Consider the following 27374-nt stretch of genomic DNA (forward strand, 5'->3'; position numbering starts at 1 on the left):
GTATAGACACGTAGATACATATATTTTGCAACTTAGGTACATTAAGTACTCTTTACATTTTTAGAGGAAACTGCTCATCGCTTTAAATATGCTCAGTTATGCTATTAGGCAATGAAAGCAGTAAGTTATTAAATGAGGTCTTAGTGACATGAAAGAATTAGTGCAGCTTCCTCAGGCGACTTACTTATAAAGAGGCACCAGGAGAATTTCATTAACAAATTAGTGGTGCAGTAAGTAGAAACTCAGCTCTAGCATTTTTTTTTTAGCCGTTATACTTTAGAACAGCATTTTCCAACCTTTTTCATCTCATGGCACATGTAAACTAATTACTAGTAATTACATTTTCTTTATTGCCAATCTTATAAAAAAATAGGTATAATTTTGATTCATTCACATTGGATAGCTGCTGTTGTGTTGGCTGTTGTCATTTTTTATTTGACAATCTAAAGGAAAAGAGGTCAGTGTCCCTGACTCAGGTATAGCAGTTGAATATCGCTGCTTTAGAATATAAAATCACCAGGCTGCATTAGGTGACCTTTTGAAGTTTGCAAAATTTTTATTGGAGAAAGCACTGAATAATCAGAAATGCTAGTTCTAGTGCCACAGCCACAAGCAATGACAACTATAATCTATTTATGATGACCTTGTGGCATATCAAGAACATTTCTCACACTGTAATAATTCACTGGAAAATTAAATATAATTGATTTAATCACACAGAAAATTAAAAAAAGTACATTCAACTGTGGAAATGACAAGCCCTTGACTTGACTTTGCTTTTGAGCAAGAGTATACTATTTTACTCACCATTTTTTTTTTAAAAACTAAGGTTAGGTTTTATAGAACTTTAAATCCCAAAGTCTTTCCCATCTCCAATATAAGCTACAGGAAATAAATGCATAACCATGGGGATTCACCCTCAAACAGATTTTATTGTTCACATATTTTGAAATGCAGAAACTTTAATAAAACAGTATCTTTAAAAACTATGCTAGGCTATGAAACACCTAATAAGTCTCAGATAAAATACTATTTTTCATATGATGAGTGAATTTTGAACCAAAAAAAGTACCCCCCCCAACTAAACAAAATTATAGTTGGTCATAGGCATTGCCTTTTATTTTTAAAAATCATATATATGTATATATATATGTATATATATATATAGTATTTTTATTTTATTTAATGTATTTATTTACTTTTGAGAGAGACAGACAGAGAGAGAGAGAGAGAGAGAGGAGAGAGAGGAGAGAGAGAGAAAGAAAAAGGAGAGGGAGAGAGAGAAACATTGTTGTGAGAGGGAACATCAATTGGCTGCCTCCTGCATGCTCCCTATTGGGGATCGAGCCTGCAACCTGGCATGTGCCCTAACTAGGCAAATTGAACCAGCAACCTTTCAGTGCACAGGACAATACCCAACCAACTGAGCCACACTGGCCAGGGTGGTGGCATTGCCTTTTAGAAGAAAAGCAAGCATTATCAGCTTTCAGTGCTATAGAACTGACAATTGAGACTTGTGCTATGAAGCAGGAAAATAGATTTCATCTTTGGAGCCAATTCCAACACATTGAGAGTGGCTTCCTGGGGCACTGTGTTGGGATCAATTCTGAGATTGCTTCCAGCCTCCGTAAGAATGAGAACAGTGATCAATTAAGGGCTGGAGAGTCACAGCATGTGTGCTATGCACTTGGTAACCATGATGAAACAGCATTTAAAAAAAAAATCAGACTTACCAGATAGGCCACCCACGTCCATCTTCTTCAGGTTCTTTGCCTCCAGGATGACAACAGTCAGTTTGCCAGCAGTAGGTACATAGCGAAGGGAGAAGCAGATGTCACCCAGTTTCTCTTGCTACAAAAGCCAATACACAAGCATAAGTATCTTTTCAGATAAAGATAAATATAGTCTACAAATACATTGTAATTCCTCGGAGGAAGGAGCGTTATGACAATTAGAATTGGAAAATTCTTAGGCTTATCGGCATCTGCCCAGTGGTCTTTCATAAGGTATCATCATGAGTGATTGCCGTCCATTTCAGTTTTTAAACAGCTCATTTATGCTTTAACAGTCATTGAACTAGATCCATAATTCAACGGTTCAGGAAATGAGACCAAGATGGCTTCGCTAGAGACTCCACTCTGAATGGCACTGCCACACTCTGGGCAAACTTCTTAACTTTATTAAATACCTTTGCAAGGAGCCAGGCACTTTTTTAGTAAAATCACCCCTACCTAAATTTTGGTCTCTTTATACCTCAAATAGGATTATGTTTAATACTTTACATTTAGATTTTTTGATAAAAGACTATTGATTAGAATTTCTGAATTTCTAGTAACTGAAAAACAATGGGGTAAGTTTTTGCACTTTCATTTTTACTCATTTCAAGTGAGGTCTAACTTTCTTTCTCTTTATCCTAATATGTGTAAAAGTCTAAATCCTAATATTTGTAAAAATCTAAGTGGCAGGTTGGAAAACAAATACATAGTAATAAAAAAGAATCCCATAGCCCCTCAGCTATTTAATTGATACCATATTTTACGCTCAAAGCACATTCACCAATCCTGTACCCAGGCATTTCTGAACAAATGAGTCAGAGTTGAAGATGATGGTATAGAAAACTTGTATTTACTTTTCCAGAAAGAACTGCTATGGGTTCTCCCACCTTAAGTGTCTTACTCTCTGGTATCACTAATTAAGGACCATGTTGTTAGAACTTTCGTGTTCGTATTTATAAGCATGAGGGAGATGAGGTGGGAGAAGCTGGAGGATCTACACGGCTTTCTGCCACAGGGAATTAGGTATCTGACAAACTAAGGTTTATTTCTTATTGCCTCCCTCCTACCCCCCACCCCCCACCCCCCCAAAGAAAGTGAATTCTGGTTCCAAAGACAGTAATGGTTATCAGATTTCTGAAGATAGACTTTTAACATAGGAGTGAGTTACAGAGGCCATCTCCTCATGTCCTCTCATGTTATACTCTTATTATGACCATATTTAGCTTTACCTATAACTTTACGAATAGTAAATCAGCCAGAGTCTCCAGTGTGGAAATATCTGCCTACATGTAAGTTAACAATTAAGGAAATGTAATTCCTGTATAGGATACTCATTATATACACCTTTAAGAGAGAAAGGCATAGCTACCTGTTCTATGCTTTATCTATAGGTGAGAAGTAATATATTCAGTGTATGTGAGAAGTGATGCTCTTTCTGCTTAAGTAGTGCTTTTATTGAAAATATCAACATGTGTTTTTTTAATTTAAATACATTTTTTATTGACTTCAGAGAGGAAGGAAGAGGGAGAGAAAGGTAGAAACATCAATGATGGGAGAGAATCATTGATTGGCTGCCTCCTACCCATCCCCTACTGGGGATTAGCCGGCAATCCGGGCATATGCCCTGACCGGGAATGGAACTGTGACCTCCTGGTTCATACTCAATACACAACCACTGAGTCAGGCCAGCTGGGCTCAACATAGTGTTTATATCCCCCATTCTTTCATTCCTTGGGTCCTCAGAACATCTTACCTATACATCTCTCAAGTCACTAAGGACTTATTTTTTGTCTTACTGTGCACATGTCTTAGTTTTCCCACATGACTGTGAATTCCTTAAAGACAAGGTCCTTGCTTGAATTATCAGTTCCCACACATTTCCAAAAAAGCAAATGGCAACTTTAGATAATATTCCCTTTTGAGCTATGTAGGTCATAGCTCACCTCCATTAGTGTAGGTAATAAGTTACTTCTAATGTGCTAAATTCACCTGAAATGCCACCCCTACAAATTAATTTACACATCAGAAGGACCTGGTGGAATAAATTACTTTTCATAGTCTTTGAAAATACAGAATGAGAGTCAATATCACAGAAATTAATACAAAGTGTAGACAAATTTACCTGAACTTTATGAGATAAGAGAGATATAAATGAACAAAATTGCTGTTCAAAAATGCTCATTAGGAAGAGGGTTCTTTTTGCCAGATTCTGTCTTTTTGCCACAGGACCTTCCCTGGGGAACTTGCTGTGTTGCAGAACCAGGTTACTGCAGCAGTTCTAATTAGGCATTTTAGGCATGACTGTTCTCTTTTACATGACACCTCTCTTTATGGCCCATAATTTAATTCCATAGTTAATTTATTGGCAGCTCAATTGTTTAAGACAATGTCACAACTTACCTACATCCTAGTATCATTTTATTCTATCTTATGATATTTAGGGAACTTTAAAGATTTTATATAATATTTAGTTTTAGAAGAGAGCAATTATGGAGTTTGAAAAACCACATCTCAAGTAGGAAAAATATGTGAAGTTTTCTGTAATTTTAAAATTATGGGATAAAGCCCAAACCGGTTTGGCTCAGTGGATAGAGCATTGGCCTGCGGACTCAAGGGTCCCAGGTTCAATTCCGGTCAAGGGCATGTACCTTGGTTGCAGGCATATCCCCAGTAGGGGGTGTGCAGGAGGCAGCTGATCAATGTTTCTCTCTCATCGAGGTTTCTAACTCTCTATCCCTCTCCCTTCCTCTCTGTAAAAAATCAATAAAATATATTTAAAAAAAAACCACACACACAAAAAACCAAAAAAACTATGGGATAGAGAAAGAAGGAGTAGTTTTTTAAAAAAGAAAATATCAAAATGGAAACTTCGGGAGAAAGAAAAATAAGGAAAATTACTTATTTTAGCAGCCTTTACAGATCTACATATAACTAACTTAGGGACTTAAACATGTAAAGCTTCATTTGCTCATAAAATTATCATAATTGGTACACCAAATTAAACATCTATTTTTTCTATCAATCAATTGAAGTTACTTTTCAGTGTTTTAAAATCTTATTTCTGGATCTATAAGCCATTTGAAAACTAGTCACTGTTTATTCTGGAATTTGTATCCTTTTTGGAACCAAGCAGATAAATAAAGAACAACCCATTTTTCTAGAAATGGGGGAGGAAAATACCCAATTCATCTGAACCTTTATCTTGTTCATTAAATTTTCTGAGTTGTAGCTATCTGAGATATAAATATATGCTGTTCCTAATTCTTTAAAAATCAACTTTAATAATTTTCTAAAGTGAAAAGTTTGAGAATGGAGCCAATGTTACATTCTGGTTTTATCCTTGATTAACTGTTTTAGGACATTTAATTAGATGGAGATGCACTCCTGTCCCTAGAGTCTGGTTTTAGCATGTGAAGGTTTTATTGTATCTCTTGTTATCTACACAGAAGAATTGGAATGATCTGATAGTTTTATGTGGACATTTTCACATCAAACTCTTATTTCATACTTTTCACATGTTAGGTTGGAAGAAAGATAATTGAATAGTAATATATAAAGATTTAATATTAAATATTTTATCTACCACTCTAAATTTCTAGAAATCAAACATTTCTAAATTTTATAAAAGTTTCCTTTAGCAGGGTTATGGTGATGGAAGGCAAAAGTGGCTTTTGAAAAATTTATGTAGAAAAATGATACCCAAATCTGCCTCTCAGATCCTTATTGCTCCTTGACAATTCTGTGTGTGTTTTCTCCACAACTGCCCTGTGAAGTAGGTACTGTTATGTCCATTTTATAAATGAAAACTTTGAGACTCAGAGATTACATAAGGTCTGTGGGCGTCTCACTGTGGAGCTGAAGCAAGGTCCTTTGACTCAAATCATGAGTTGTCTTTACCATCAGATTGCCGTTTGGAAGGACAAACAAATATTCCAACTGATTGCCCATTGGCTACTCCATTCTCACTGACATTTTATTCCTATTGTAAAACTAGAAATGAAAACATGCTGGAAGTACAGTTTTTATAAGGTAATTTCAAGCAAGACCCTGTAGAGCTGCAGCAGACAAATGAGTGCTTTTGCTGCTGTGATTATCTCATGAAGGGGGCTTTATTACTATTAGGAATTTCAGCTTTATGTATAATTTATTTTAGTCAATTGCCTTGATCACTAGGTGGAAACTGCCAGTCAGTGTTAGAAAGTTCCAACTGTGAGATTTAGAGAAATTAACCTGCTCTTTTAGAATGGGGAGCTGACAATCAGAAAGCACCTTTGTTCTGAGCTGCTTGATAATTCCATGATTTTTTTTTTAAAGTAGCCACTAAATAGAGTAGACACAAATTAATGACTGGCTAGACAACTCCAGCAATACCTTTGCTTTTTGAAAAGCATGGTAGATATTAGAACAGAGGTCAGATCCAATGGCTACATAAAAAGTTTGATTTAAAATGAATATTTATTTGATGGCTTCTATAATACCATACCTCATTTTATATGTAAAAAGAGGGGTTCACTTAGTGATCTTTGCAAATGGGGCTAAGTTCACATGTGTGTTGGAAATACTATACTTTTGAATGAATTTTTAAAAGACACCTGAATTGACTTAATGCTGTGACATTTTAAAAAGGCATGTTCTATTTATATTAATCTTAGGATTTTTCTATGTGTTAAGTTAGTGATAGATTCTTTGAGTAGAGGATTTTTCTATGTGGTTGGGAATCTATTTAGAGGTGACAAGTACTAAATGGCAGTCCCATAATCTCTCAAAATGAAAATTCAGACTCTGTGTATCCTCCATTTATGAAAAATACTAAGATGTTATCTACACTAATAAAATACAAACATGCAAATTGACCATACCTCTGCTATGCCTTAAGCCACGCCCGCCAGCCAATCAGAGCGACTATATGCAAATTAACCCAACCAAGATGGCGGCCAGCAGCCACAGACCTGGAGCAAGCAGGAGGCTTGGTTGCCCCAATGATGGAGGAAGCCAAGCTTCCCAGCTGCCGTGGCTGGCTCTGAGCTCCACTCAAAGCAACAAAGTTTCAATTATAGAAGGTAAATAAACCCCAGATACCTGCTTTCAGCTGGCTGTGGCCACGGAGCTGGAGCGAGCAGGAGGCTTTCCCTCCCACCCGCCCTGGCCGGCTCTGAGCTCCTCTCAAGGCTACAAAGTTTCAATTATAGAAGGTAAATAAATCCCAGAATAAAAAGAAAAAAATGAAAAAAAGGAGAGGCTGGGAGCTTCCATTGCTGGGGGGGCTTGGCCAGCCTGAAAACGGTCCTCAGCCCCTCACCCAGACTGGCCAGGCACCCCAGTGGACCCCCAACCCTAAAGAGGGTGGGGCCAGCCTGAAAACATCCATCAACCCCTCACTCAGGCTGGCCAAACCTCCATGGGGTGAGGGTCCCCACTGGGGGAGGCTTGACCAGCCTGCAAACAGCCATCAGTCCCTCACCCAGGCTGGCCAGGCACCCCAGTGGGGACCCCCACCCTGAAGGGGGTGTGACCAGCCTACAAACACCCATCAGCCCCTCACCCAGGCTGGCCAGGCACCCAAGCAGGACCCCCACCCTGATCCGGGACACCCTTCAGGGCAAACCATCTGGCCCCCATCCGTGCACCAGGCCTCTATCCCATATAATAAAAGGGTAATATGCAACTGACCCTAACAGCAGAATGACTGGGAATGACTGGTCACTATGACACACACTGACCACCAGGGGGCAGACGCCCAATGCAGGAGCTGCCCCCTGGTGGTCAGTGTGCTCCCACAGGGAGAGCTCTGCTCAGCCACAAGCCAGGCTGCCGGCTGCCAGTACAGCGGTGGTGGTGGGAGCCTCTCCTACCTCCTCAGCAGCGCTAAGGATGTCCGACTGCAGCTTAGGCCTGCTCCCCGCTGGCAAGTGGACATCCCCCGAGGGCTCCCAGGCTGCCAGAGGGATGTCTGATTGCCATCTTAGGCCCAATCCCCCAGGGAGCAGGCCTAAGCCAGCAGGTTGTCATCCCCTGAGGGGTCCCAGACTGCGAGAGGGCACAGGCCAGGCTGAGGGACTCCCCCCCCCCCCCCCGCCGAGTGCACAAATTTTTGTGCACTGGGCCTCTAGTTTATTTATAAGAAGGACAATGTCAGGTTTTTATCTAAATAACAAAGGGGGTGGCTTTAAATATGTCCTTTGTGTGGTAGTATCTTTCAAATTCATCTTATTCCCATAACTACTTTGATAGCCCTGAAATATCTGCCAAACCGGTATTTACATCTAATGGTCCAGATGGTCACAGTGTGAAATGCTGCTGTGGCCTAGAGTACAAATGTACTGTAAATTGCTCAGGTGAATGAAACAGTGTGTTATTTCTTTGAATACTTATTTTTACTATATAATCCATTAACTTTGTATTCAGTTATTCATTCATTTCTTATTAAACAACTGTTATGTCCCATCATGGATTCTTTCAGGTACTAGACTCCATTATACCTAGATAAATAAGATGACTTTAAGACTTCCAGAATGTAGTGGAGGGACAGAGGTAGATAATAACAACGTAATGTAATAACTGCACCATATAGGCAGCACAAACGCTATGGGAACCAAGAGGAGAAGGTTGAAACTTTGCAGAGTCTGGATTTTAATAGGAGATTTATAGCCCTTATAAATCCAGCCACCTCAAATGCATGTTCTTTGTAAAATGAACGAACTTGCCATGCAAATGTAGCTTTAAGACAAGTCTCTAGCTAGCTCTCCTCTTTTAGCCAGAACTACTAGCATGTAAGGAGGGGTTGGTGTCATGACATTGGTCCTGGAAGAGCCAATGCTTGAGCCGAGATGTGAAGATTCAGAAGGAAGAATCAATGTAACCCCATTGAAGAAGAGAGCAAGAATGTTCTAGGCAAAGAAATGCATATGCAAAGTCCCCAAGAGCTTACACCAAGTTAGTCTTCTAGAAGCATAACATTCATGTAGTTAAATATAAATTTTTGTTTATGATTTAGATCTTCAAAATTTCTTCATGATATTTTCAACTTGTATTTTGATTAAAAGATACACTTTGAGCCCTTTTAGAAATAATAATTAACATCAGAAAAGAGGATATTCTGAAATGATCAAAATAAGAATGATAAAATAGAAAATTAAAATGCCTATTAAAGAGTAATAGTCGCTGAAACCGGTTTGGGTCAGTGGATAGAGCGTCGGCCTGCAGACTGAAAGGTCCCAGGTTCGATTCCGGTCAAGGGCATGTACCTGGGTTGCGGGCACATCCCCGGTGGGGGGTGTGCAGGAGGCAGCTGATTGATGTTTCTCTCTCATCTATGTTTCTAGCTCTCTATCTCTCTCCCTTTCTCTCTGTAAAAAAATCAATAAAATATATTTAAAAAAAAAAAAGAGTAATAGTCAAGTGCAGAACAGAGTAGTGGGAAGAGCACTGGAATGAGACATGGACATTAACTCACTATGTCTTCATTAAGCAGATATTTATTGGGCATTTCCTGTGTGCCAGGTACTGTTCTAGGCACTGGAATACAATAAAGCATGCAAAAATCAATGAGCAAAATAAACATAGTAGATTATAAGGCAAAGTGAAGTAGTTAGAAAAGTGCTTGGCACTTAAAATGTACAATATGAGTGTTTGCTATTATAACAAAAATCCTATTTGAACCACCCTCTTCTCTAGATAGTTCAAGTTCTTCTGCTCCTTTTTTAGAGCCAAACTTCTTGAATGAACTGGCTACAATCATTGTCCCTATAACATATGTTCCACTGATTTCTCTTTCCATCATTTTAATGAAATGGTTCCTGTTAGTTTCAAATGACACCCATATTAGTAAGCCAAATATTTTTTTGGTCTCATTGACCTAAATTCTCAACAGAATTTGTTGACTTCTCTTTTTCTGATTCTTTAATCCAATGCTTTCTTGATTTATTTGTGAATGGCCACTCTTTTCTTTTTTAATTTTTTTTTATAGGGGTGCCAGAAAAGAGAGCGTGCAAGATATTGAAAACCTATTTGAAGAAATAATGACAAAAAACTTCCCCTACCTGGGAAAGAAATATACTTATAAGTGTAGAAGCACAGAGAGTCCCAAACAAGAGGAATCCAAAGAGGACCACACTAAGACACATCATCATTAAAATGACAAGGGCTAAAGACAAAGAGAGGATTTTAAAAGCAGCAAGAGAAAAACAATTAGTTACCTACAAGGGAGTACCCATATGACTGTTCTCTGATTTCTCAGCAGAAAGTATGCAGGCCAGAAGGGAGTGTCAAAAATATTCAAAGTGATGAATAGTAAGGACCTACAATCAAGATTACTCTACCCAGCAAAACTATTACTTAAAACTGAATATTAGATAAAGAGCTTCACAGACAAAAAAGCTAGAGGAGTTCATCACCACCATACTAGCATTGAATGGTATTCTTCAAGAAGAAGAATAAAAAGAAAAATAAAAAGATCAAATATATGAACAATAAAATGGCAATAAATACATATCTATCAAAAATTAAATCTAAAAATAAAAATAAATAAGAAATCTATTGACGGAATAAACTGGTCAATAAAACAGAACCAGAGGCATGGAAATGACGATTCTCAGAGGGAAGTGGGTGGGGTGGAAGAATTTAAACAAAGATCTTCTATGCATGTATACATTTCCTATGGATATAGATAATTGGCTACCAAAGGCCTGGGGCAGGGCAGGAACCAGAGGAGGGTGAATGTGGGGGAGGGGCAGAGAGGGACATCTGTAATACTATAAACAAAAAAGATTTAAAAAATAATAATAAGGAATAAAAAAAAGAGATTGAGAATAACAATCAGCCTTCAGGTAGAAGCAATCACCTCACCCTGTTGGAAAACTTCTGGCCCCACCCTGTGGTCAAAAGCCTGAGGATAATAAAGAATGAATATAATCAGACTGAAGGCAGGGGCAGGTCTTGAAACTTTGAGTCTGAGTGACCTAATTTGTTTCCCCCTGGCCACTCATTCTTGATGTCCTTTCTCAAGGCTTAGTCCTAGCCCATTTCTTTTCTTCATAAACTGGTATTACCCCAGTCTATGACTTGAGTTACAATCTTCTTAGGAGGGATTTCCAAATTTGTATCTTCAGTTTAGATCTTTTATCTGTGCTACAGACTCATACATCTAACCATCTGCTTGTCATTTTCACATTAGAATATTTCACACACATATTAGGCTCAAATGCCAAAAGCTGAATTTATTATCTTTCTCAAAAACTTGGTTCATTCTATTTCAGTGATTGGTACCAGCATTCAACCAGCACTCAAGCTGGAAAATGGAATTATCATTGACCTTTGACTTCTTTAGAGCTCTGATTGAATCTATTAGAAATTTCTCAAATGGGTCTACTTGTTTTGACCCCTATCCAATAAATCTCTAATATTCCAATATTAGAATATTTATCACCATATTTCAATAATCTATCACCTGGATTATTCTAATAGTCTCTTAGTTGGTCTCCTTAAGTTTACTCTTGAAATACAGTGGTCAGTCACCTTTTAGGTAACAAATCTACTTATAATCCTCAACTAGGTCTCCTGTCTCTCTTAGGATGAAGACCTGCATCTTTACATCAGTTAGAGTATTCCTCAGAGTTTGGTTCCAGGTTACTCCTCAGCCTCATTTGATACCATTTGTCCCCTGTGTGCTCTAGCCACATCAATTTTCTTCATATCATTAAATATGTCATGTTAATTATACTCATATTTAATGCCTCACCTCAAAGATAATTTATTTTGAGGAGCCATACCTGAATCACCAGACTAAATAAGAGTATTCTTCTTGAATACTCTTTAGTAGCTCCCTGTAATATTCTTTTGAACTATTAATTATAGGAATAATGCATTATAACCAGGTACAATAATTATAATCATGTACAGCAGGCATGTATTGATTTTTGTGATCATTGGATTGTATCTCACTTCTATGAATTTGATCATCTGTATATAGTACCCTTTATATGTATGCATAGTACCTGGCACAAAGGAAATGATTAGTATACTTTTAGCCAAAGAATGAATGCTCAACTCTGGCAGAGACTGCTAGAGAAGTGATGTGCACCACCTCTAGACTTAATCCCCTCAAACTCCTACCGATGATTTTTTCTTTCTAATGACTGAGATAATGACCTTAGAGTGACCTTGGAAGAGCAGAGGTTCAATCAGCCAGGATTTCTGAATGGTTCCTAAAGAAACATGGAGTCCTACCTGCCAATGTGGAACTACCTTGTACTATCGAGTGAGCAAGAAATACAGTTCTTTTACTGAACCATCACAATTAGGCCTATTTTTAAAAATGATTTTCAGAGAGAGAGGAAGGGAGAGGGATAGAGAGATAGAAACATCAGTTGGCTGCCTCCTGCATGCCCCTTACTGAGGATTGAGCCTGCAACCCGGACATATGCCCTGACTGGGAATTGAACCATGACCTCTGGGTTCATGGGCCATCACTCAACCATTGAGCCACACCGGCAGGGCAATTGGGTCTATTTGACATTATTAATACAAATAAGAGAATAAGTTCTAAATGGTGTTTTTAAAAGTATGATTAGTGATCCATTTCATTTTGTATGGTTTGTAGAAAATAAGCAATGTTTAGTCTAATACTTCACTAATTCAGTTTACCAAACTCTTATTTTGTTTTCAATACGTCAGTCCTGGTGCAAGGTACTTGGAACAAAAGATTAAAACTTGTTCTTTCCCTTAAGAATCTTATTCTGTGCTGGGAATAACAAGCATAGAAACAGAAATTCAACATAAAATGGTAAGTGCCATTATAGAAAGATGTATTATGAAGGACCACTATAGAAAAGGTAGAGAAACTACCTTTTATGTGGTTAATTTCATGTATGTACATTTTGAGTGGAGGGTAAGGGCATGTGAACAGAATGTGAACTAGAAAGTGAGTCCCAGAAATGTCTTTGTCAAGTTTCCTCATGCTATAGTGTGTCATGGTGCCTGAAATCCCACCATTAATTCCTTTGTGAAGGAATTAATGTTCTAGGTGGCCTTTACAATGATATGAAATAGTGTTTTGCCCCCTAGTGGACAACATGGCAATCCATCATAGTATTCAATTTTAGTTTGACAGATTTTGGGGGGTTATGAAAGATTTATCCAAATGAGTAGAGATGGACAAAATAAGGGAAGATAGTGGGTATGCTCCCATAGCTTGGGATGCTGCTTCAGTTAATAAAGGGCCTAAGTGGAATCCCAGGAAATGACCAACTTTATGAGAACATGTGAAGAGGAAGGGAAATACTGGAGAGGTTTGTGGGAGATTTCCCACGGCAAGACTTACTAAGTTGCTTTGTTCCTTTAACATTCTCCCTCTGTTAACTACATGTCCTTGATTTATCTGGGTCAGATTCAATTTTAAATCTTCTATTTTTTTGTCCTCGTATGACTTGGAGGCTCTGAGATAAAGTATCCTTTTCCTAATAGTTATGTGGATTATGGGAAACTAGTGTTATCTTCTTTTAAAATGTGAATACCAAATAAGTTTGAAATATGGGCAACGTACATTTCTATGAGGATTTGACCTATACAGTTAATACAAGAAACACTGTAAAGAAATATTATGCCAGATGCGGGCCATTGATCCTGGAGCATTCATGATAAACAATGCCAAGCAATCCATAGATGTGTCATCTCTAGTGGCAAAGACATGCATTTGAATGATTTACTCAGAGGCTTACTGATAGAGCAGAATTAAAATTTTTCTATCATACTCAGTGACTGCAAAGAGTATATCCTGACCTGTCACCCTGGAGCTACACTTACTGGTGCATCCTAACCTGAGGGGAAACTATGGGAGAGTAGGGTCTTGACAGAGAAAGCTCAGAAGCCAGGATGCTGTCCTTGACAAGGACACTTTTCCTTTTTGAGTTCTGGGATGATGGTGATTAACAGGGAATCCAGATGGAATGGCAGTGCCACATACCTAGGACCTATCATTGGCCCAGGAAGATTTTCTTCTCCTCAGGGAGGGTTGGGTAAAGAGGGAAGGATGAATGAAGCTCAGCAGATCTGAGTTCTATCACTCTCCAGCTCATGGGGGTGCTCTCAGAAAGTTCTTCCTGCACCATTAAACTGGATAAATAATAACTGCTTTATATTTAGATGAGGGTTACATGAGATCCATCTGTGACCCAAGGGGAGCTCAAAATCATGGAGAGAAAAAACAAAAGAAGGCAATAAAGCAAGTATGGTGGCCCTAGCCAGTTTTGCTCAGTGGATAGAGCTTCAGCCCTTGGACTGAAGGGTCTCAGATTTGATTCTGATCAAGGGCACCTACCTCGGTTGCAAGCGCCCATCCCTGGTTGGGTACATATGGGAGGCAACCAATTGATCTCTCAGATCGATGTTTCTCTCTGTCTCTCCCCCTCCCTTCCATTCTCTCTAAAAATCAATGGAAAAATATCCTCAGGTTAACAAAAAGAAAACATAATAAAAAGAGAGAGTATGGTGTAGGCTTGATCAAGTCACACGGAAGCTGGTAAGGAGAGAAAAGCTATTGAAAAGCAAGGTTAGAGAGGTCAGAGGAGCCAAACTCAGCTTCTCTATTTCTTGCTTCAGTTGGCCATGGGGTCTGTCCATTGCAAATAGGAACCTTTAAAAAAGAGAGAAAAAAAAAAAACCCTGAAAAGTTGGAGTTGGGGCTGGGAAAGTGAGGCAGCGGAAAACAAAGGAAAAAAATAGAGAGGAGAAAAAAAAAATAGGACAGTGAAGGAAAAGCCAGTTTGTCTATTTTATCTTCCACTAGAAAGAGAGCATAGGGAAGAGAGAAGGCAAGGAAATCAAACAACTTCGAATGGCGAGGAGAGCAGTGGGAGGATTTTGAAAGAGGGTTTATGTGAATTCACTTCATAAGGAATGAGAGCTGTTGCCTGGCGAGGGGCCATGTGAGACCCTAATTATTAGTCCAATTGGGAAGAACCCAGGAGACATATTTGCCGTAATTCAAATGCACAGACATAAAAGGTTTGATGAACCTCAGATGACAGAGAAAGTGGATATAGTTTGTAGATGTATCAGAAGGAAAAGCACCAGGCACTGTGATGATTTTCCCAAGCTATGGCTCAAGGCTGTCCGTTCTCTTCAGGACTGATACAGGGGAAACAGGTCATACGGAAATTTCATTGAAAAAATACTATATGTTGAAGTTCCATTAACAGCAGCAGAGATATTGGCATTAGGGCAGGGAAATAGAAAAGAATGAAATAAAAAGCTGCTGAGAGGATCATGGGCACTGCACATTGTCTGCTTTTCCAGAGCAGATACACCTTCTGGCTGTTGTTGGAACACCAGGCATGTCCTTTACATGTGTGTCACAAATCATATGAGCAAAAAATACATGAAGAGCTCCAGCTGGCATTGGCCAGCAGACTGAAGGCTCCCGGGTTCAATTCCGGTCAAGGACACATACTTTGGTTGCAGGCTGAATCCCTGGTCCTGGTCCTCTCACATTGATGTTTCTCTCTCTGTCTCTCCCTCCCCCCCACCTTCCACTCTCTCTAAAAATCAATGGAAAAATATCCTTGGGAAAGGATTAACAACAAAAAATACCTGAAGAAAAAAGTCTTACATAAGGACAAAATAGCATGAGGAGCTTAGCAAAAAAGGAAGGTATATATTACTGGGTTGGTGGCCCCTTAAAAAAGGTGCTATTGGATACTCTTGAGGGGCAGTGGTTAGAGAAGACAGTTACTGATTGAACGGAAGAAAATATTATCAGTGTAACATATTATTTACATTTCTTTAAAAATGGATTTGAAGGTGCAGCGGAAATTTAGGTAAGCTTGTCAGGAAGAGAAAGAGCTAAGATAAAAATGGCTAGAGAAGATGATTCTTGCTGAGAATAGGAAACCACTACCCAAGAGGAGAGGCTTGTGTGAGGTCCACAGAGGAATAAAGAAAGGGTTGGGAGTAAAAAAGAGCCCCCAGAGAACCTGATCCAAGGAAAGAGCAATAGAAGACAAAAATATGTAACAGGTTTTCTATAGATGAGACCTAAATTCATGGAAAAGAATACAGGAGTCTGAGGCAAGCAGAGGGATTAGATCACAGAAAGAAAGCAGTCAGTCAGTTACAGCTCAACAAAACTGGAAAACAGAGTAGCTAATTTCTTTATACACAAGCATAGAGAAAGCACTGCTTGCAGCAGGACTATCCTATCTAATAATAGACAAACATGGTAATTAACTGTACCTCCGACACACTTCCCATCGGCTAATCAGGGCGATACGCAAATTAACTGCCAACAAAGATGGCGGCTGGCAGCCAGGCAGCTGAAGCGAACAGGAGGCTTGCTTGTTCCAGTGATGGAGGAAGCCAAGGTTCCCCGCCTGCCGCCGCCGGCCTCTGCCCTGCACTCTAAGCAACTATGTCACAATTATAGAAGCTAAACAAACCCCAGAAACCTGCTTTCAGTCACCCGGGCCTCAGAGCTGGAGTTGCAACAGTGTTTCAATTATAGAAGCCAAACAAACTGAGGCCTCAGAGCTGGAGCCGAGCCTCAGAGCTAAAGCCGGCTCTCAGCTCCAGTGACAGCCATAGAAGGTAAATAAATCCCAGAATAAAAAAAGAAAAAAAAAGAAAAAAAGGAGAGGTTGGGAGTTTCAGTCACCCGCCAGCCTGAAAACAGCCCTCAGCCCCTCACCCAGACTGGCCAGCCACCCCAGTGGGGACCCCCGCCCTGAAGGGGGTGTGACCAGCTGCAAACAGCCATCATCCCCTCGCCCAGGCTGGCCAGGCACCCAAGCGGGACCCCCACCCTGATCCAGGACACCCTTCAGGGCAAACCAGCAGGCCCCCACCCATGCACCAGGCCTCTATCCTATATAGTAAAAGGGCAATATGCAAACTGACCCTAACAGCAGAAAGACTGGGAATGACTGGTCACTATGACACACACTGACCACCAGGGGGCAGACGCTCAATGCAGAAGCTTCCCTCTGGTGGTCAGGGCGCTCTCACATGGGAGGAGCTCTGCTCAGCCACAAGCCAGGCTGATGGCTGCCAGTACAGCGGTGGTGGTGGGAGCCTCTCCTGCCTCCTCAGCAGCACTAAGGATGTCCGACTGAAGTTTAGGCCTGCTCCCCGCTGGCAAGTGGACATCCCCCAAGGGCTGCTGGGCTGCCAGAGGGATGTCTGATTGCCAACTTAGGCCCAATCCCCTGGGGAGCGGGCCTAAGCCAGCAGGTGGTCATCCCCTGAGGGGTCCCAGACTGCGAGAGGGCACAGGCTGGGCTGAGGGAACCCCCTCCCTCCCTAGTGCACAAATTTTTGTGCACCGGGCCTCTAGTCTATATATATAAAAGCCTAAGCAACCATTCAACTGTTCATTCAACCAGTAGCTATAATGTGCACTGACCACCAGGGGGCAGACTTTCAATGCACAGGCATGGAACCATGGAACAGAATGATGAATCTCAGAAGGAAGTGGGGAGGAGGTGGTCGGGAAGAGATTAACCAAAGATCTTATATGCATACTAGGGGCCTGTGGGGAGTGGGCCCAATCTGTGCACCAGGCCTTTGACACCCCCCGAGGGGTCCTGGATTGCAAGAGGCCACAGGGCCGCTAGTGTAATATAAAGACAGAGTGCCAAAGTTGAGAAGCACGGTGAAATTTCACAACAAAATGGAAGCACGTTACAATAAAGTAAGAGTGAAGCAGCACTCATAAAGGAATTGACTTGGGGGTTCTTGATGCTCATCAGTAGGGGAGGAGTAGCACACAGAGCAGGGGAATGGATTGTTGGAGATGGAGAACCTGGGTGAGAATGTGAGTGGGAAAGAGAAAAGGCCAATTTTGTGAGCAAGAAGAGTTAAGACAGCAGAAATGGGAGGATCCAGTTTAAACATAACTGCCCTTTTGACAGATTGGAAAGGGTGCTCTCACTTGAAAAGATGTTTTAAAATATAAAGGGCAACCTATGAAAATGATGCCAGAGTAGAGCTTAAAGGCCATGGACTTGACAAGGAAAATGGTAAAGGTATTCTGCATTTATACAGATAGGCAATTATACAGCAGAAACATTATTGCATGAAAGCAAATTTATTTGGGTTTGCCAGAAATAAAACAAGAACTACTACTTGTTCTACTTGTGATCCTGATTGCACCATGCTCTATTGTGGCTTCAAATCCTGAAACATGGTGCTTCCTTTGCCTGGTATAACCTCCCTCTCTTTATTTTTCTCCTGAACTCCTATTTATTTCTCAACTGAGCTTTTCCCTGATCATTCTCCCTTTGGGGTTTCTTCCCTCTTTGTGTTTCCATGACACCTTTCCAAACTCTCAGTATGGCATTTGCAATGTCAGACTCTAGACGTCTGTTTGCCTATTTGTCTTTAACTAAACAAGGCCTATATGTTAATCCATGTTGTCTAACCTTGTGTCTACCATATAGCTAAAGGTCAAACCAAAGTTACAGATCAAGAGAGAGGAGATGGTAATGATCAGTTTTTGTTCTATAGTAAGAAAAGTTTGGAATCAGTCAAGACTATGAGGTAAGTCATCTGCTGTGATGGGGATTGTGGTGACATGACAGAAATCAAAGGTTCTGCCTTCTGAGAGGCTGAGGGCAGAGTAAAGGAGTAAGTCCCTGGCTCTTTGATAGGCCCTGCCTCTTCTGCCGGAAAGCACACCTATAAGGCAGAGGTAAAAACAAAGGCTAGGGCTGGAGGAGGCAAGCTATGGTATATGGTCTAGTAATACAAAAAATAGAACTGTGTCTAGTAAAGAGCAGATACCATTTAAAACAGTTATCTGAAGGAAGAGATATTTAGAAATGTCAATTGGATTTCTTATTAAAAGCAAAAAAAGTAGGATTTGGGGGATCAAGCTTTCTGAGAGAGTAGGCATGGCAAGGACACTGTACAAAGATCATTGGGAGAATACTAACAGGATAAAAATGTAAAAGAGACAAAGAGAAAAATCAAAATTTGGGAGGACTGAGTAGGTATTAAAAATTATTTGAGTAACATTGGGAATTTGGCTAGTTTGATGTTTGGAGAGAAATTGAAACTATTAATATATACTGGTAAAAATAAAATGAAATCATAGGTAGGAAAGAACTTTTAAATATTAAACCTGCCCTGTGAATGAAAGATACTCATTTTTCTTGCTAGTTTAATATCAGTAGAAGAACCACTTTTAAATAGTTTCCTCTACTTTCTTTGCTTCTTCTTTTTTTTAGACATAGAGTAGCTGTATTTTGTAAAGATGCAAACAAACCCTCTTTAAATTTAGATTTCAATGTTGAAATTCAATGCTGAATCTAGTAAAGATGCAAAAGAACCTCATTACTTGATATAAGCTGAGGTGGAATATTTGAATTTCTGAATAGATATAAATCCCAATTATGACTATGGCCATTTTAGTCATTCCCAGGGTAATTATAACCTTCTATAGATGGAATGCTAAGATAACTGTATTTACTTGAGATAAAGAAGTACAGTCCATCCTTTGTGCCACAAGCATGATGCATCTACTTGGTAGCATCACAGTGTCACTGTGAAAAGACTATAATCAGATTGTGGGTAATAGGAACAAAATCTTTCTCTTGCACAGTCCACTGAATTAGTTTTCTGATGTAGGAGAGAGTATATGGAGAAGCAAATTATAGGCATATAGATTAGGACTTTGAATTTAGATTTTCATCTTGATTATATAACTGACTTGAAGCAATAGGAAGAAATTTGCTTAACTTTAGTTACCTCCTGCACAAAGTAGATCACCAACTCAAAGGTGATAAGGGAACACCTCTCATATCACCTCTGTTAATCTCAATTTCTTAGTGAAGCTGTCCCATCTGTATATTACTTTTTTTCCCCCCAGAGTTTTTGACTTTTCTCTCTTCCATGGTGATCTGTTCTCATCTATTTCTGCCGAAGGTTATACAACTAATTAGTGTATTTCTCACATTGCCTTTAACATATTACACATTGTGGCAAAGTTACAGAGGAAGCCATGATCACCTCTAAGTAAGCTGGGAATTCAGTTTGCCAAGATTTCACAAATTGTTCATTTCGCAGGAATAATTTCATTTTCATCTGGTTTGCCTAGGGGAGAGTTCACTGGTGTTCATTGTTAAGAAAATCAGAACATCATTAGGAAATTCAATGGTCCTTTGCATGGAAATGTGGATGCCACTGAATCACACAGTGCAAAAATATAGTTTATCTGCAAATGAGTATGATGTGAATTGCATGGAAGCCATTCTCTTCAGACAAAGAAAGCACACAGAGATCTCTTATTTGCTTCATTTTGCCTATGTTCATGTTGACAGCTGGAATGACCCTGCTGAGATGTCAGGCATTTTTTTAGTCACGTAAAGTACATTACAGATTTTTATGAGAAGTAACTACTAAGAGAATTTTCTTTTTAAAAAAGCATGTGTTATGCAATCACAACTCAAGGTATTTTAACTAGGATGATTTCCCTCTTTATTTGTAGTGACATTCTGGCTTTCAGTTTTTGAGCATCATATTTTTATGAAGGAAATTTAGTTTCTAGAAACGTAAATGAGAACTGATCCATACATTTCTGGTCAACTTCACCAGATGGCCTTTATCATTTTATTAGGATTTTGTTTTTATTTATGATTTTAGTATGTGGTATTTTATTGATGGAGATCAGTACTAAAATTATTTAGAAAGAGACATTTGCACATGTAAAATCCTGTGAAAGCATCTTTATCAATGCTGTACCTTAAAGTAGTCTGCAGACCTCAATAGAAACCTACCTCAGAAAACTAGTAACCCTTCCTGTTCAATAAATTCTGCAAATGGCCCAGGCTGGTGTGCAGTGGGTAAAGCCTCAGCCTGTGCACCGAATGGCCATGGGTTTGATTCCAGGTCAAGGGCACATGCCTCAGCTGCAGGTTTGATCTCCAGGGATGTGTGATTGGGGCATGTGCTGGAGGCAACCAATCTGTGTCTCTCTTTCACCCTCTCCACCTCTCTCCCTTCCACTCTGTTTAAAAATCAATGGAAAGATATCCTCAGGTAAGGATTAAACAGAATTCTGCAAGTGGAAAAATTAAAAGTCTCAGGTAATCCTTATTTCTATTGCTTTAAAATGCATATTCTTGGCAAATAATTATATATATATATATATATATATATATATATATATATATATAAATTTTAAAAAAGCACACAAATTTTAGATGACCTCTCTAAAATCTTTCAAGTAGGAGAAAGAATATGTGAAATTAGAGGGATAGCATTTTGAATTTGAAGCTGAAAAGGATAAGTACAAAATTGTTACTGAAAAAAGCCTTCACAGTCCTTGAATACTTAAAAACATTTGGTGGAAGGAGATGAATCATAGATATATATGACTGCTTTTGCAAGATGCTAAGATAGAGGAATTGTGTAGGTTTAAGCTTATGGGAAAAATAAAAAAAGTAAAGAAAATGTGTACTATTAGAAAAGGTCGGTCCCATTTTATACAGAGCGAATTAAAGGTAGGGAAATGAGCCAATGATGTCACTTGTAGTTGAGAATGGTACAGAGTTAGGTGGGATAGCTTTCTGTAGGAAGCTGTTTCTATTACAAATTAAGGATACTCTTCAATTGTGTGTGAGGGGGAAACTGAACAACTTACAGAAGTAAGTTGGGGCAGTTTTTGCCTGGGTTATTGAGAAAGTTTCCTGTGCTTACTGATAAGGTACAGTAATAAAGAAAAAGTGGACAGGAGGTTATGGCTATATTCCTAAAAGATGTGAGGCTCTCAAAAATGAGAGTAGAGATAGTAGAGACTGTTGTATTCAAATATTGGCTTATCATTTACTAGCTGTGTGATCTGGGAATATTCATTTTTTATTAATTTTTGCCAAATTTTTCAATTATAGTTGGCATTCAACATTATTTTGTATTAGTGTCAGGTGTACAGCATAGACAATCATATACTTAAAATGTCAGAGGGAACACATTGTAAAGTACCCACCCGGTACTTTAATAGTTACTACCATAATAGTTATTACAATATTGCTGACTATATTTGACCTGGGAATATTGTTAACATTTGTGGGACTTTGTAACCTCATCAGTAACATGGGAATGATAACAAATAAACCTAAATCAAAGGACTGTTGTGAGGATCACAAAGTTAATATATGTGAAGTGTATACAACAGAACCTGGCCCATAATAAGTGCTCAATAATTATTAGTTGTTAATAATAGGCTATCATTTATGGATCAGCTTGTATGTGTTGGACACTTCATGTAATTTATTTGCTACCTTTACAGCCATGAAGTATAGGTTATCATTATCTTCATTTCCTCAATGGGCAAACTAAGGCTCTGTCCTGTGAAGTGACTTTCTTGAGGTGTCATGGTTTTTCAAACCCACAACAAAGGTCTGTTAACTTTTTTCTTTTTAATAATTTATTGATTTTTTAAAGAGAGGAAGGGAGAGAGATAGAGAGTTAGAAACATCGATGAGAGAGAAACATTGATCAGCTGCCTCCTGCACACCCCCTACTGGGGATGTGCCCGCAACCAAGGTACATGCCCTTGACCGGAATCGAACCTGGGACCCTTCAGTACGCAGGCCGACGCTCTATCCACCGAGCCAAATCGGTTAGGGCATCTGTGAACTTTTTATATTGGATCATTATTCAATAGTATTTAGCACTATGTCAGTAAGATCCTCTTAGCACAGGTGCTGAACTGGAAAAAAAAATCACATGGCAGGATTTCCCTGGTGTAAGTGTTCACAGCCAGATTCTTCATCTCTAATATTATGCATCATCTGTTAAGCAATTTGTAATTGCTTTCATGTCTTCCTGAATGCACAGGAATCAGCAGGCTCCAATTCCTGGATGACCGTCTCAAGGTCTTCCACGGGTAACTGCAGACCTTTGAGCTGAAAAGGGTTTCTCAGAGGAGCGGAAGCATACCCAGACACAAGCTCCCGACTTTCCTTTATGTTCCTGAGGTGGCCTGAGTTAAATGCATGGACTAGAAGGAGATGTTTTACATTGCTTTGAATCAGAAGGGATAATAAAACGTATTCCCCTCTCCTCTTAGGGATTTAGTGAGGTCAAATAAGGAAAAACAGAATGATAAACTTTCTGCAAATGAGGGATGAATGCAAGAAAGGGATTACTTTAAGAAGAGAATTAGAAAAATATGAAAGCAAGTCACCTTCTCTAAACACCTGATAAGTACTATATTTTCTGTTCTCATGTGGCCAAAGGTCCGTGGATACAGTGTAGAGGTTGTCCGACTGAAACATCAGTTGGGCTACATGTAGAGCTGAAGTCTAAAGTCAGAGACACCTAGGTTGAAAACCCTGTTTGCCACTTACTAGCTAGGTGACCATGAGCAGGTTGTTTCATCTCCCTCAGCCTCAGTTTCCACTGTATAGAATGGGAATAATGATAGTACTGATTTCAGCTAGTTGTGAGAATTAAATGAAGTGAGCTCCATAACATGCTTAGAACACTGCCTCTGGTAAGTGCACAATGCATGCCAGTTATTTTGTTATTCTAAGTATAGTAGTGTTTCTATCTGTAAGCAATTGAGAATAGTTCTTTTACAAAATAATATTTTATTCATCTCTGTGTAGCGCCAGGTACAGTGCCTGGTACATAGCAAACACTCCTATTTTTGCTGTGTTAATCAATGGAAGAATAATGCCATGTGAATGTTTATATAGTCACATTCCTCTAAGTTAGTATTCTTACTAGTTTGTTCTTGGACACACAGCAGAGCCCACAGACAGCCAGGAGTGTGGTAAGATGTGTATCTCACCACACATGACCCTGTCCTAGGTTCTCCTTCTGCAGGGAGACTCGGGGTATCCTCACACAGTGGGCCTCTTGGATAAACATAGTTTGGACCTTGTCCCCCTACTCAACTCCTAAGTGGCTTTGAGCCTCAATAAGGGATGTGGTGGTTTATTATATCTGGCTGCTAACTGGAATGAGCGGAAATGGCAATCAGGAAGTTCAGCAAGAAATCTGAAAATATCCAGCCTAAATTGGAAGAATGAAGGCTATTTGCTGTTCTTCAGGACATTTTTTCTTTGGAGATTTTTTAAACGTATATAACGTTTGGATTTATTTATGAACAATTTAAGAAAATACTAGACTAGTAAAACGATAATGGAATAAAACAATTAAGCCACGCTAGTTGATTGTAGGTAGGCACTATTTAGGAGAACATTAAATACTACATATAAAGCATTTAAATTAAGTTGTGGGGGAAAAAGAGAGTATAACTATGATCTTAGATGAACATAAACTGTTTTAATCAACCTGTTCAAAATAGAGCCTATTCTTTTTTCTTAAAATTAATGCATCTTTCTGTAATTTCATTTATTGCCTTGTATGCTCACTTCTCAGTCAACCAAGCTAGATTTGGAATAATTTCCAGTGGTTCTCTGCCCCTCACCCCTCTATCTAATTGATAGCAAATTCCTGTAAATCTATTTCCTAAAATCTTTTCCAAATTTGAGTTCTTACTTTCGCTGCCATTTTGTTGTATAGACTCTGGAACACCCTCGGAAATGGAGTCAAGAGGCTGCAATTCATCTTCGTACGTGGAAGTATCAGCTTCCCAAACCACACAACTGTGGCTGCCACAGGCAGCTATAGTATCCTTCTGCTCCCACCTGTGTTTCCACATTCGAGGCCCTGGAATATTACCCTTATTTGTGTTCCTGCCCCTCCCTCCCCCCCACCCAATCATGCTCCTCTGACATGTACCCTAACCAGATCTGGCTATCTTGTTCCTTACGTGTCCCCAATGCCCACCCTTTGCTTGGAAGTGATCAACCTGTTGGATTCTTAATCATCCTTTACAGTCTGCTTGAAATTCACATTCTGATAATCCCTTCTGACCTTCCCACTTCCAGATAGCATCATCCCTTCCTCATCAGCTCTATACTCCTTAAATGGAGAAACAATGTCTAACTCATCTTTATATCGCCAGAGCCTGGCATAGAATAATCTACAGACACATGTTTGTTAAATTGAATCATCAGATTAACAAAAAATTTCCCGCAAAGGAGCTATTTCCTTTGCAGGTGTGTTTTCATTTGAGAGAGTTAAATGTAGCATGTGCTGAATGTATAGCTATTTACATGAGCTGCTAGTGCATATAACTGATTGATTGCTGGAAAGAAACAGGGCGAGGGGCTTTGTGGTTGCGTCACCTGGAGCATCGGCTTTGAGGTCAGATTGGACTGAGTTAAAATACTTGTAGGCTCCGTCACTTAACAACCATCTCATTGGTGGAGTTCCTCCACTGTTCCTTTGTAAAATGAGGACAACAGTACTTCCATGTTGTGTGGGATGGCTGTGGCTATTAAACAGTAGACACAGCCCAGAATACAGTGCTCTTACTTTTATTAAAACAGAGGAACTTTTATATACAAGTTTAAAAATTGGGCGGTATTTCTTGAAAGGAAGGAAGAAAAACACAACACCTCAAAATGTGCTCACAGATTCGTGGAAGAAATGGAGGCTTATTACTATTGGATGTGGCCTGGGCTAAATTGTCAAGCTCATGGTATGAGGAGGTACAACAGCCTCATTAAACTATTCTAGAGTTCCTGTTTATATAATATAATGAAGTATAATAGTTCCATATAATATAAGCTAGTCCAGAGTTCCTATGTATAGGAACTCTATATAGGGAAATCTTTCTTTTCATCAAATCATAAGTTGATTGCTGGTGGCAACACTTGAAATATTAGAGCTCCAATGGAAAAAGACAAGATATGCCAGCCACTTTGGTGGTGGCTGGTATATCTTAAGATACTTTCCTTCTAGGGCCAATGTCTCTTTTAATTGTATACAGACAGCACATTTATCTCTGCCATCAGCAGGGTGTGTGTGTGGGATTCTGAAAAAAACACACACAACCATTAGGACTTTAAAATGCCACTTGACGGTTATCCACTTAAAAGCTATTACCAATCAGCTGCCTCTTGCAGGCAGAGAAAGAAAATCTGGAGGTTGAAGACACTTGAAATCAGAGATTAGCTCTTTCATTTTCAAACAGGGAGACAGGATGTCAAACATCTCTAGCCTCTCTAAAGATAGAATCTCTCTTCAGGATTTCTTTAAAGGGCAAAATGAACCAAAACACCCTTCTCCTTATGCTTCTTGCACCCATCTTCCTGCACCCCACAAATGCTGGCCTTGCTCCAGTGAGTGCATCCAATTTGCCTTTGCCATTTGGCTCCTTCTCAGCTCCTGCCTCATCATATTTTGAAATGTCATTCACGTTTATGCAGGCCAGTGCACAAAACAAAATTAATTTAACTCACAATGGCGTGTTAATATTATTACTTTTGACACCACAGGAAACTTATTAACTACAGCTTGTCACAGGCCTCACAGACTGAACAGCCCAGTGCAGCATGTGGAGGTAAAGCAGTGTGATCTTAAGGTGTTTGGGACTGCCAGGCATTGTCAAAGTCAAAGCTGAGTTTTTCAATAATTATGCTAAAAGGAACTGTCTGTGAATGGCAAGAAAATCTCTGTCCCATATTGTTGGACTACCCTATGAAAAAATATTTTATGGCATTTTATGATTGAAGCTTTGTTTTCTTCTCTATGAATAAATATGGCCTATGTATTTTAAAGAGGTAGTAGGAAATTGAAGTAATATAATTAACTAGTAGCCCTGTGCATGAATCTGTGCTCCAGTAGCTCGCTGCCGCCTCCAGTGGCTCTCCATCCACTGCCCCGCCCTCCTGTAGCTCCCTCCCTTCCCCCACCCCCTGCCCCCCCCATAGCTTGCTGCCCTGCTCCCTCCTGTAGCTCTCCCCTGCCCGCTTGTAGCTTGCTGCCCCACCCTCCTGCTGATCCGTGATCTGGTCCTTACACAATCGGTCCTTATGCTTCACGTATAACAACCATTTGCATATTACATCTTTATTTTTATTTTATTTTTTAAAAATATATTTTATTGATTTTTTACAGAGAGGAAGGGAGAGGGATAGAGAGTTAGAAACATCGATGAGAGAGAAACATTGATCAGTTGCCTCCTGCACACCCCCTACTGGTGATGTGCCCGCAACCAAGGTACATGCCCTTGACTGGAATCGAACCTGGGACCCTTGAGTCCGCAGGCTGATGCTCTATCCACTGAGCCAAACCGTTTAGGGCTACATCTTTATTATATAGGATTAGTTATGGTGTGTAGAAGAGTGAAACAGAAAAAAAAGGAAGCTAGTATTCATCGCATGCTTACTAGTTCTGGGTGTTTGCAAGTACTGCATTGTGAAATAATAGTAATGTGATGGCTTTTATTTAATTGAGGCCTAATTCACACTGCGAAGAGGCTTTGTAATCTCCACCTTTTGTATAAGAAAATTAAAGCAGTGAGAGGTTAGCCGACTTCTCCAAGTTGGCACAGTTCATGAATGGCAGAGGCCCTTTGAGCCAGGCCTCCCTGACTCCAAAGACCCTCTTGTTCCACGAGTCCTCTCTGCAGCCACACTAAGTCAGTGTGAAAGCAGGACCTTGCAGGCCTCATATGAAGAGGCAACCCTGTCTCTGCTTTCAGGAACCTGGAAGTTTCATGAAAATGATTTTGAATACCTTTTTTAAAAT

At 39.6% G+C, this 27374-nt stretch overlaps 1 protein-coding gene across 3 annotated transcripts in view; it reads right to left on the bottom strand.

Annotated features, from left to right (window-relative positions):
* Positions 1-27374, bottom strand: part of SYT1 (synaptotagmin 1) — a 549783-nt gene that overhangs the window by 94750 nt on the left and 427659 nt on the right. For all 3 annotated transcript variants that reach the window (XM_036300651.1, XM_036300649.1, XM_036300650.1), the window contains one exon: positions 1734-1851. In XM_036300651.1, coding sequence (XP_036156544.1) covers positions 1734-1851 — 118 coding nt within the window. The remainder of the gene's footprint in view (positions 1-1733; positions 1852-27374) is intronic.

The sequence above is a fragment of the Myotis myotis genome, unplaced genomic scaffold (assembly GCF_014108235.1).
Source record: "Myotis myotis isolate mMyoMyo1 unplaced genomic scaffold, mMyoMyo1.p scaffold_m19_p_3, whole genome shotgun sequence".
Taxonomy (NCBI): Eukaryota; Metazoa; Chordata; class Mammalia; order Chiroptera; family Vespertilionidae; genus Myotis; species Myotis myotis.